Source organism: Manacus candei, unplaced genomic scaffold (assembly GCF_025592945.1).
Source record: "Manacus candei isolate 608988 ecotype Guabito, Panama unplaced genomic scaffold, ASM2559294v1 h1tg000014l, whole genome shotgun sequence".
In the NCBI taxonomy this organism is placed as follows: domain Eukaryota; kingdom Metazoa; phylum Chordata; class Aves; order Passeriformes; family Pipridae; genus Manacus; species Manacus candei.
The window spans coordinates 65305470-65317913 of NW_026138062.1; the positions used below are offsets into that span (position 1 = coordinate 65305470).

Below are 12444 nucleotides of genomic sequence, written 5' to 3' on the forward strand. Positions count from 1 at the left end.
AGTTTGGTCAAAGGTGTTTCTTTGTGGAGTAGAGGAAAAGGGAAGTCTTGTAATCAGAGAATTTGTTGTGAAAAAGAGAGGGTACATTCCACCTGCTGCCAGAAAGTACTGCTGGAAAGGTAAATGCTTCCCTTTGACGGTGTTTTTTTTGATTCTTTCATGGCAGACAGAAATTCCTTTGTGCTATAACAAGGTTGAGACAGAAAACTGGAAAGCAGGTATTGCTGAAAGGTGTGAGAGTTGGGTTAGTCGTGGCTGCCTTTCCTGTGCTTTGTCACTTACCTTCTGAGCATGGTCCTGCCTCTTCCCTGTGAGGCACCAGCTTGTTGCTGCTGTAGGAATGGCAACTGCACCTAAAATGTATTTTATTTCTATAAAAATGTTTTTAGAAATGTTTTTAGTTCCAGTATCTATGATTTTTGAATCTCAGTTTTGAACTACTGTAACAACGTTGCACAAGCTATTGTATGGCCAACTGAGAAAATGAAGGAAAAATAGTTTCAAATTTAGAGTGTAACCATAAGAACCTGCCTCATACTCAGGTTTTCACAACTGGCAAATTAAAGAGAAAAATGTTCTTTCATTTTGCTATTGCAATAACAGGGAAAAAAAGGGAGAATAAAAAAGCTACCATTTAAATGTAAAATAAACCTCCTTGCAGCTTTGTTTTCTAAGTGAAGCTTTTCCTGTGTGGGAATCATACATCATGTGCTGTTACATTATTGGTGAGCCCCAACACACTATATGACTCCTTCAGTTGAGCAAGGAAAATGAGAATTAAAACACTGCCAAGAATAAAACGCAGCAGAAGAACTTTAGGGAACTTCCTCCACTGTGTTTTCTCTTTCATTCAAACTTTATTTGTAGCAGGCTTTACCATCTCTACCAGCACGTTTGGATGATATTAGTCTGTGGGTGTAGTATTCTAAAGGTGTTCTGTGCTTGTTAGTTGAACTTGAAAGTCTGTTCTGTCTGGCATGTGCAGGGTTTGCAGAGGCTGGTGTAGAGTCAAGGTGGAATAGGAGTGTGAGAGAAGTGTTGACAGAATTAGAAGCAAAACCAGAACCTTTTGTCAGCTCTAGTGAGGAGAGCCAGCTGCGTGTGTATTAGAAGAATGAAGCCTGTTGCTAGTTTACCATTACTTTGTGATAACTTGCAAAAAATAGAAGAGTTGTTAAGTTTTTCTCATCATTTTCAGGTCGTTCAAAATAAAAATATCACCAAAACCCAGAAGGTTCGCTTTTTTACTGCAGAAGTGCTGATCCACATTGCTTCTCTCTACCGGTGGAATGGGATTACTGATGTCAACCCTGGGGATTTAGAGGTCTGGTCATTTATTTCTTTGTTACTCTTAGTCTTTGTGCTGCCTTTTGTTTTTCCCCCTTCCTGCAGGCCACAGGTTTTGAAACAGCTCCCAGTTGCTCTGAACCTTGATGAAGGTTGATGATGGCAACTCAAGAAGAGGGATCTACTGAGGCTACTGAAAAAGAAACCCCAAATTTCTTTTGCTTTTCACTGCTTGAGGAGGAGGGTTTGTTTCCCCTCCTTGACTGCCAGGACTGTAGTGCAGATCTGTTACCCTGGGAGAAATGGGTTTCTTGGGTAGAAGGACTGCATTCCTTTTCCTGGACACAGCTGGGTCTCTGTAGGAGAATACATCGGGATCAGTGTTCTTTCCACAGGCCTCATTCCCGTTGTACACACTGCCCTGATATGAGAGTTAAACTTCTGGAATTGTTGCCAACCAGACTTACAGACTTCCACTGGGTTTTGTCTTCTGATTTTTCACCTTTGTGTCTGCCCTCTTATATTACCAGATGTTTATGCCATTCCAGTATTGATATCCAGTAAACCCCTTTTGGAGGAGATCTGTTTCTAGTAGGTATCTGCTTGGAGCTGTGCAAATCTCTGACCCCATTCATAAGCCTGCATTTCAGTTTTGAAATAATTTTAAGTTCTTACAATTCCATGCAGTCTTTGTAAGTCATATGGTTTGGGATTTCCCAGCCACAGTTGTCAAGAGTCTTTTTATTCATAGGGATCTTCAGTTGTGCTGGATGTAGAAGATTAATGTAATCACAGAATGGTTTGGTTTGGAAGGGACCTTCAAGTCCTGAAGTTTCTCTTCTTAATCTGAACAAAACCAAAACTGTCTTTTAGGATTTCTGTAAAAGGAACTTCATAAAACGTAGAATGAAACTGATGGAAGATTTTCTGCTGTTATACCAAATCCTATATGCCTTTTTTACTCCTTTTTGGTTTTTGTAGGTGACTCAAGGTTCTGAAGAGGTGGGAAAAACGATGGTACGGGAACTCGTGCATAATTTTTTAATGGACCTCTGCTGCTCCCTGAAACATGGCATAACGTTCTATGATCCAAGTCTTGGAACTTCTGGCAAGTAAGTCACTGGACAAGCTGGGATTGTACATGGATTTTGTGCTAGGAACAAGAGAGACCTCACTAGTTACCATATCTGCTCTGAAATGTCTGGTATTAATTCAAAGTAATTACCATTTGTCATGCAGAAAACACAGAAGTAAATTCAGTTCTTACTTCTCTGAGTATAAATTTGGAAATTATACCAGGAGTGTGAGAGGTCTTGCTGTCAATTAACAGTTAGAGGAGCTGCAGAGTTCACATCCTATAGGAAGTGTTAAAATAAGGGTTTCTTATTTAAACTTTTTTTTTTCTTCAATAGGGGAGGAAATGTGGTACTTCTGCACTTTCTGCTTGGTTTAAAAACCGCAACAGAAGATGACATGGTTGCTGATCTCATGGTGAATGTTCTCAAAGTATGCCCTGATTTATTGAATAGATACTTCAAGGAGACCCAGTATTCCTTTGTTCCTAGAATGAAGTCTGCTTGGATGGACAATATGAAGTTGCTCAAGAAGGTAGGACTGTGGAGGATGGTAAAAAGCCATGCTCAGAGCAGGAAGCTGTATAAACATTCAAGTAAATTGGGAAAGAAGGAATTGGTATAAGAAGCAGTGGGAAACATCACATCAATGACACTTTTTTTGAGATGCATCATTAAGGCTCAGCTGGAAAAACCTTCAGTCCTGCCTGGGTGTTCCCCTCACTCTTTGTTTAGCTTAAAATGGCCAAGCAGGACCTGGGATCTGTTTGTTGAAAAGTGGTGGCCTTTGGCAGGGATGCAAGTTACCAGAGGTTTCATGTAGTTGTATAGGGGTCTGGAGGATGCTCTGTAGCATTTCTGCATAAAAATGGACATTTATTGTTGCCCTTACTTTTGACAAGTCAAAACCCTTCTGTAAAATGCTCCCCAGAAGAAGCTGTCATCTCCAGGGCTATGTCAATGGGGCTTAAATAGTTTTGTGTTTTTTTTTATTTCAGATCTATGAGGCTCAACCAGAGGTCTCCAATTCTTTTAAGACTTCAGAATTTATCCCTCTTCCCAGGTTGCTTTCTATGGTGATGGTGACAACAGTCCCTGCAGTGTGCAATAAAATAATGTTCACCCAAGGGTTAAATGTAAGAGCATCTATAGTATTTCAGTGTTTTTTTCTGTCTCAGTTAATGCTGTTTTAAGTGTATGATCATCCAAAAAGTTTCTTAAGTTGGTTAATTACACGTGGTTTGTATTATTTGTCCTAGCATAAATCTGGCTTGGAGAAGCACTGGAAAATGAATTAAAACCATTGATATTACTTTCAGGTGCCTTTCACTGCTCACTAGTCATTTAGGCTGGAAATCTGAAAACCTGTGGATTCTTTCCTGCAAGCCAAGATTTAGGAAATAAATGATTTGTTGACAAATTTTAACACGTAATCAAAGTACAGATCATATGCAAAGCATAAGAGGAATCACTCAAATGTCATTAATTCAACTCCCTTCTTTCAGTTACCCAGCACAGCAGTGAAGCACAACATCCTGTCACTGGTGTCCATGGTGCTGAGAAGAGCCTTGAAGAACATTGAGTACTGTTTGACTGAGGAAACCTGGCAAAGGTCAGAAATCTACACCCTGACAGGGATGCAGGAGTTTGTGCAGCTGTACAGAGAAGCCATCAGTAAGGTACAAGGGAAAGAGAAAACCGGGGTCTAACATGAGTCCTTTTGCAGTCGGCCGGTAACTGCTCTCCTCTGCATTTTCTCCCCATGTGGTTGCAGCCTGGGAGCCAGGAGATGGTATCCTGGGGGAGGAGAATGCTATGAATGAAAAGGTGTTGGTAACTGGTGAGGTAGTAGCCTATATGTCCTAGCACAGTTGGTTGATGGGAATGCAAATAAAATTTTGTTGTGAGACAGATTTGTAACATTGACATCTGTAGTGCTGCAGATGAATTCCAAGAGCAGGAAGCAAGTTCTCCTCCTGGTTCAAGTCAAGGTACTCAGAAGTTACTAGACAAGGTAGCACTTGAGTTGAAAATATACCATGAGGAAGAAGGACCAACCATAAATTTTTCACAGGAAGCTATTTCAATAACATATTCTTTCCAGTACTGATGTTCTTCAGAAGTGAAAGTACACTGTTTGATTTCAGATCTTTTCTTGATTGCACACAAGATCAGCTCTAACCTTTGTTAAGAGCATCAAATCCTCATGTTGGTTGATTGTATATACTTTTATCACAGGAGCTTTGTCTTACGCAGGAGAGCTGTTGGAATTTTCCCTTTTTTGCTTTTAGCTTTTACCAGACATGAACAGTATCGTGGCTGTCTGGCAGTCCCTTCTGAAGCAAGGGAGAGAACACCATGATGACCTAGAGGAGAAAAAGGAAGGTGATACCTCCACTGGGAAGACAACCGAGACAGCAGAAGTTGCTGAACAGCATGGTAGGCAAAGCAGGTGTAGTCAGCCCTTCTTATCTGTGTGTGAATGGGTGTTGTGAAACCCTCATCCCACGTAAGGCTGGTAACTTCACCAGAGTCCAGATCCCATTTGTGCCTTTACTGTTCAACTTGTCTTTGTTCAGTTCTTCGGGCAGCCTAAGAACACAGTTTAATAAATAGGGTGCCATTGCTACTAGAACTTTAAGCAGTTTGACTCTCTGTTGTCACAGAATCACAGCACAGTTGAGGTTGTAAGGGATCTCTAAAGATCATCCTGCCCAACATCTCTGCCTAAATCTGGTTGCCCAGGTCCTTACTCATATGGTTTTTGTGTATCTCCAAGGATGGAGATTCCAGAACCTCTCTGAACAACCTGTGCCAGTGCTCAGTCACCCTCATAGTCAAAGAATGTTTTCTGATGTTCAGTGTGTTCCTGTGTTTCACTTTGGGCCCACTGGCTCTGTTCCTGCCACTGGGCACCACTGGAAGGAGCCTGGTTCCATCCTTTTTGCACCCTCCCGTCAGGTGTTTATGTGCATTAATGAGATGTCCCAGAACCTTCTTTTCTGCAGGCTGAACAGTCCCAGCTCTCCCAACCTTTCCTTGTAGGAGAGATGTTCCAGTCTCTTCGCCATCTTTGTGAGCCTTTACTGGACTCTTTCCAGTGTGTCCATGTCTCTCTGGGGAGCCTAGAACTGGACATAGTGCTCCCAGTGTGGCCTCACCAATGCGGACTGGAGGCTGGAGGGGAAGAGTCAGCTCCCTGTCCTGCTGCCAGTGCTCTGCCTAATGCAACCCTGGGTACTCATAGCCTTCTGTGCAGCACATCACTGGCTCATGTTCAACGTGGTGCCCACTAGGACCTTTTGATCCTTTCCTGGAAGCTGCTTTCCAGTTGGGTGGCCTCCAGCATGTCCTGGTGAATGGGGCTGTTCCTCCTGTTGAACTTCACCCTCCTGCCTTTGACCTTCCTGTGCTAATAGGATTTTCTCAGCCACAAAATAAAACTGGCAAAGAAAACTGATATGCCTGAAAAATAATTTTTGGAGGGATTTTTGTTTGGCCAAGGTTTTTTACCATGAGGTCATTTTTTTGAAGCAGTTAGTTAGTGTGGCTACACAAATCCTTGTGTTGCTGTAACACAGGAGTAGAAACATGCAAAGTGTTAAAAGAAGGAGAGAGGGTTGAAGGCTTCAGTTTTCCTCTCACAAACCCAGTGTCCCTCCCTTGGAAGGCTTGTTTCCATAGTCCCCTCTCAGGGAACAGGGAGCTTCAGTACTGTCTGTGGCCTGTGATGTTTTATTTGTAGGCTGGAGATAAATCTGCAGCCAGTTTTGTCCTTCACAGGGCATATTCTGTAGAGAGACTTCCTGGAGCACAGGATTTTTCAGTGGATGTCCTGTGCGTGGCTTTGGGCAGCAGAATACTTGTCAGCACTGACACTCCAAGGCTTGGTTGGCCGAGTGCCTGTGGAAACCACTGGAGCAGCTGATTTCTGCAGGACTGTAGCTGTAGTTTCTCTGCTATATTTATGCTGGGGTGATAATGCTGTGTCACTTACTCTCAGCTCACCCATTGCAGCTTTATGTGCACCGTGACCACCAGAGAATTCTTTTCTAATGGGAGTTTAGACTCAGGCAAACAAAGTTTATCCATGGCATCCATCCAGTTCTTCATAGCTCCCTGAGGGAGACCAAGTTAACAGGAAAAAAGTAGGTGTTAAATGTTTTGGCTGCCCTTCATGTACTTTGCTTCACTTTGTTAGTGACTGGATAACAAGTAGCTATTATGCGTCCTCATGTTACAAACTGAAAAAACATTTAGCTGCCGAGGTGGCTTTTCCTAAGAAGTAAACAACTGCCTTATGTGGTGTTGGTGTTTCTCTCATACAGATACTTGTCTGCCTCTTGCCAAGAGGTCACATTGAGAAGGTATTATTTTGAAAGGGGGAAAGTAAAGAAAGAAAGCTTTAACTGAAATAATAAATTAGCAACAAACTATAGTGTACTGTCTCCTGCATTTCCCCAACCAAACCTACCTGACATGAGGTAAAAGTAGTGTGCCTGGAAATGGGCAGCATGACCATATCCTTGCCTTCACTTTTTTTCTGTTGTCCAGTCTTATATGAAACAGCAGTGGGACTGATGGGATTCTTACAGCGAGGGCTAAACATTGAGATTGTGTTTTATATGTGTGAGCACTTTTGAGTCAAATTAGAAATGTCATCTGTCAATTTAAGCACTGAATAAGCTGATTTAGTTTTGAAAGTATTCGCACAGGAATGCTGGGGTAGGAAACTGGGGAATTCCATGAGTGTTTTTCTGATTCTTCTTGTTAAGAAGGTTGTAGATCATTTCCCAGGCAAGTCTATTGGAAATATAGTTAGTAATTCTCATGCTGGATAATGGAGGTGCTGCACTGTTCTCCCTTGTTATGAAGGAAGGAGAAGCTAATTCTGGAAACACTTTGTTCAGGTTCAGATGATGCCGAGACGCTGTTTCTGAAAGCTGCACTCCTTCAGGTCATATGCCTTTATCAGAAGGTTGTGCCCCACTTGGTAGCACGGAGCAACTTTGATTTTAGCAAGCTGCTAAAAGGTACGTGATGGGTGTTTCTGTTTCCTTCGCTGTTTTCTCTGGCTGTTCACAAAGCCCACCGCAGAAGGGAATGTTTGCTCTTCTGTGGAGATAAAGAGCTGTTTTCTAAAAGTAACTAATTTTAGTTTCTTCATTGTGTTGGCATTTATTGTTGATGTTTCTTCAGTGCTCTGGCACTCTGCCCTCTTAAATTCCGTAGCTGCTCTGCTACACTCAGCTGTGTTACACTGTGCTACAGTTTTCCTCTTCCTGTGCCATATTCTTTATGGGGTGTGAATTCTAATCTTTCTGAGAAAGTCTTACTTTCAACTCTTAGATTTCTCTGTTAACAATCCCAACATCAAAAAGCTATTTCCAAACTCTTATTAACTGTGATGATGAAGAATGTTTTTAACAGCATAGTTCACAGAAAGTTTGGGATGGGAGAGAAGCACATCCTAATTCACCAGTGTCCTCTGAAAACTCTTGTAACAGAGATTCGGCTTCTTAAGGGACCTATTTGTCCCTTAAGTCCTGTGGGACAGAGCCCTGGAGGGCAGAGGGGCCCGAGAATGCTGGCTGATATCCAGGGATCACCTCCTCCAAGCTCAGGAGCGATGCATCACGGCAAGGAGGAAATCTGGCAAAAATGCCAGGAGGCTTCCATGGAAGGAGCTACTGAGCAAAGTCAGAGGGAGAAAAGAAGCTTTCAGAAGGTGGAAGTAAGGACAGGTGGCCTTGGAGGAATATAAGGAAATTGCATGGGGAAGCTGGGGACAAGGTTAGGGAAGCCAAGGCCCAGTTAGAATTGAGTCTGGCCAGGGATATCAAAGACAACAGGAAGGGTCTCCATAGATATGTTGCTAATGAAAGACTAGGGATAATGTGGGCCCTCTGTAGAAGGAAATGGGAGACCTGGCTACCCTGGATATGGAGAAGGCTGAGGTTCTCAAGGATGAGTGATCCAGCCCTGCTGACCATGTCAGGAAAGGCAAATGCAGGGACTGGGGGAATAAAGACCCTGAGCCCACTGTAGAAGAGGATCAGGTTTGAGACCGTCTAAGGAACGTGAGTGTGCACAAGGCTGTGGGACCTGATGAGAGTCATCTGTGGGTCCTGAGGGAACTGACAGAGGAAGTGGCTAATCCACTATCCATAGTATTTTGAGAAGTAGTGGTAGTCCAGTGAACTTCCCACTGACTGGGAAAGTGCACACATAACCCCCATTTTTAAAAAGGAGAAAGTGGAAGACCCAGGGAACTACAGACCAGTCAGTCTCACTTCTGTGCCAGGCAAGATCATAGAGCACATTCTCCTGGAAACTGTGCTAAGGCACATGGAAAGCACAGAGGTAATTGGTGACAGCCAGTGTGGCTTCACTAAGGGCAAATCATGCCTGACAAATTTAGAAAGGTCCTCCAATGCTGCTTGTGGTACAATTAATACAGCCATGTACAACTCTGGGGGAGAGAGCAGAGGGTTGTTTGGGCATCACTGCTGACTGTGGGCCACCAGAGCTTGTAGGCCACCCAGCTAGAGCAACTATCTCTGTGTTAGGCAGGCCTGTGATGTGTAAGGATGGGAGTTATGTAAATGCCTTAATTAAACTCTGTCAGGGAAAAAGGGGCTTTAAACAAAACCCCCCTCTAAATCAACTGTCTGATGCACGAGGTTTTTCCTGCCTCTGTCAAAGCATGTTTAATTGGTTTGTCTACTTGGTGACTCACCAAATCACATACCCTGTTTATCCCATTATTACTTATCCCATTATTGCTTACTGGTCTGCTTACTTCAAACTGGACAAAAGGCAGGACACCTTTTTGTCAGGCAGAAATCTCTTTGCGGGTCTGTTTGGTTACATTATGAAATAATGAAGTTGAATAGGTTGGAAAGTGAAGTGTCATTCTCAAACAAATGTAATGAAGTGAGCCTCAATACTGATTTTGAAGAAAGGTGATATGGTAGAAAATGATGGTGTAAATTAATCATGAGACTTTGTTCTCTCAAATGTCAGAGTTCTGTCACTCCTTCCCCCCACCTTGATGAAAACACACACACCAGATGCAGTGTGTTTTTCTGCCTCATAGCAATAGTTCTTTAAATGGCTGGTGGAGTTTATTGTTTGGTCTTACCATTGGTTAGCCTTTGTGGTGACTGTTTATTGTCCTCTCTCTAATGTGGACCACAGTATCCTGCACAGAGTACAAGAAGCACATGGACACCAGAGCTTTGTACAGCTGATCTCCCCATGTAACTTACCTGCAGGTCAGGTGTGGGCAGGTCAGGTTTTGATCACACTGTAAGGGTCTGCACAGCTCTGTGATCTGTGAGGTGAATAACTGAGGTTATGCCATAGCAGATGTTGGGAGTAGGTGATAAAAGTGATGTAGGGAGAGACACAAGTTTAAAGTTCTATGGTCTGGAGCAAATATTGTCATAGCATGAGTGTTAAGATTTATTGTTGACTTAAATTCTGTGTTTTACTTTCCAGTTTATCCATCCTTTGTACTTCCTGTAGGTCACAGCTTTTCAGGGTTGCTGAGACTGATAGATTTTGTATTCCCATGCAGTAGTGATGGCTTGTGCTGGAGGCAGTTGTTGGACTCTACCTCTGAGGGCTGGATTCCCACCTTGGATGAGCCAAACATAGTTTCAGTGTGTCTAGGGATCCCATGATATGAAAATTGGTGGATTGCCAGCTTGTCTCACAGTGACTGTTTGAAACCCTAAAATATGAGTGTTCCTGAGATCTCAGGAAGATGGACCAGACTGAAGTTGGTTGTGTTGCTTTCACATCTCAGGTATCGTCACTGAAAAGGGCCTCCGGGAAGAGGTCCCTCCTCTCCTGCAGCACCATATACTGAGAGTGGCTCTGGAACTTCCTGCAAATAAATTTGCCTGGTTCAGAGTACAGGTAAGAGACTTTGATGCAAATTTACTTTTCCTTGACCTTTCCATCTGGCACTGCCTAGTTTTAAACTAGTCCCAGTCCAGTCATTTTAGGAGGCAACCTTTTTGTAAAACCAGTAGGAATTGCAGTCTTAGCATCAGTGAAAAATCCCCTCTGAGTTGGAAAGGTTTTATGAAAGGTGAGCAATTTTTGCTTCTCTGATGAGCACTGGACAAGGTTCCCTCAGCTCTGTATGTCTTTGGAGAGGGGCATGAGTGAGAATGTGCTGGTTTCCACTTGTCTGGAAAGCCTGAGGTTTCAGACCAAGGAAATGAGCTGCTGATGGGAGCCATCTTACCTGTTCCCAGGGAAGATTTCAACATTTTTTAGTGCTCTCCATAATTCCTGGAAACCTTCAGGTCCCTAGCTCTCTTTTTTACTGCAGGCTTGTAAAATAAGAACACTGTTGAGAGCCTGCTTGTCATGTGAGGAGAGAGGAGTGGACCAAGCTTTGAGGGGAACAGAGACTCCTATGGATTGTGATAGCAGGAGAAGGAGATGTTTGGGGAGAGGGAGGTGGTTTTATCTTGGACCCTTGTGTTGGTTGGTGTTTCTGCTGCTGGTCTCTTCTTCTACTTTCCAAACAAACATTGTGCAAATAAGTACAATGATCCTGGCTCACTGAATGCAAGGTAGTATAAATGATCCCATTCGATTCTGGCCTTGGGATTTTTGGACAGGTCTATAAAATAATGTCTTACATATCTACTTCAGTGCAGCATAATCCTGTGCAGTGTTGCTGTAACAGAGGAATTTTTAATATACTTTTCTTTTAGGACATCTCTGAGACAGAGAAGGTATCTGGTGAAAAATCAGTCTTCTATTTACTGATGAAAATGTTTGTTACAAGTAACCATTCTCATCTGAAAATTTCCACTAAAAAACTGATCATCAAGGTAAGCATCAGAACTGAAATATCAGGATATTCACTATATCCCACTGGTCTGAAATTTCAGAATTGTAAAATATTTTCTTAAAGCAGATACTTTTACTGCATAGTTGTGTGGCCAACAGAGTCTCCTTTCCTGTGACTGTTCTTAGAATTTACTGTCAGATAACTGCCTGTTAGCTAAATATTCTATGGAAATAAATGCTGTCAAGTGACTTTGCTGCAACAGTTAATAAAATATTAAAGAAAATGTCTTTAATGTTTGCTCACCCCCGTAGACTAAGTTAATTCTGACACTGTGATAGATCAATGTAGTTTGTGCCTGCAAAGGTCTTGACATGGATCAAGAAGAGATGATTTTTGGGATTTATTTCTTATCCTCATTTATTTAATCTGTACTTCATCACTCCAACCTTCCTAAAGTCTTAGCTAGTTTGCTCTGGCCCTGCAAAATAGTTGTCTTTGTTACAGTCCAATACAAGCTTTGATGCAAGGAGTACTTTTGAATTAAAATCCCCTTCTGTACATTTAAATAAGTCGTGATTTTTCAGAAGCACCATCAACCACAAGCCCGTGAAGGCACCAGGGGCTGTTGTTTTCAGTATCTTCTTAAAACAGGACATCTTTTAGTTATCTAAGTAGGGGTAGAGACCTAAGTTAGGAAAAAGTGCAAAGAGAAAATCCAAGCAGCTGTTCTGGGCCCTGGACAGGGCTCTTCCTGCAGTTAGTCCTGTATTAGTGGCACACAAGTTTGTACAGCTTTGTGCATTTAATCTCTGCATTTAGCTTCAGTCACAGGGTGCAATTGTAATACTCAGTCCACTGAACCGAAGTTAGTGGTTGAATTGGGGTTTAGGTTTTCGATGCTCTTGATCCCTGCAGGGGATTAAATTCAGGTTAACTCTGTCTCCCAGTAATGAATGTCTCACTCAAAAGCTGCCCAGTACTGTTTTTGTGGTGTATTTGAATTCTTTTGCTGAATGGGGATGGGGGCTGCCTGATTCAGTCTCGTGTCCTCTTTCAGGTTCAGTCCATTGCATTTTCGCTGAAGGTAATGCAGGGGCAGGGAAGTCAGGGCAGTTATGTCAGCAGAAAGGCTGCTAAGAATAGATGTTAATGGGTGTGTTTTGTTTATTTTTCAACACAGTGCCATATAATCGAAGGCATGTTTTTGGATTTCACATTCTGTTCCAACCAGTTTTCATGAGAACTGTGCATTTCTATTTTGAGACC

The 12444-nt window shown here is 42.5% G+C and overlaps 1 protein-coding gene across 1 annotated transcript in view; it reads left to right on the forward strand.

Annotated features, from left to right (window-relative positions):
* The window catches only part of URB1 (URB1 ribosome biogenesis homolog), a 42000-nt gene that overhangs the window by 7095 nt on the left and 22461 nt on the right, over nt 1-12444 (forward strand). Inside the window, exons 7-15 of the mRNA XM_051780312.1 lie at nt 1199-1324; nt 2269-2399; nt 2700-2895; nt 3359-3496; nt 3866-4039; nt 4652-4799; nt 7271-7393; nt 10174-10286; nt 11099-11218. Coding sequence (XP_051636272.1) covers nt 1199-1324; nt 2269-2399; nt 2700-2895; nt 3359-3496; nt 3866-4039; nt 4652-4799; nt 7271-7393; nt 10174-10286; nt 11099-11218 — 1269 coding nt within the window. The remainder of the gene's footprint in view (nt 1-1198; nt 1325-2268; nt 2400-2699; nt 2896-3358; nt 3497-3865; nt 4040-4651; nt 4800-7270; nt 7394-10173; nt 10287-11098; nt 11219-12444) is intronic.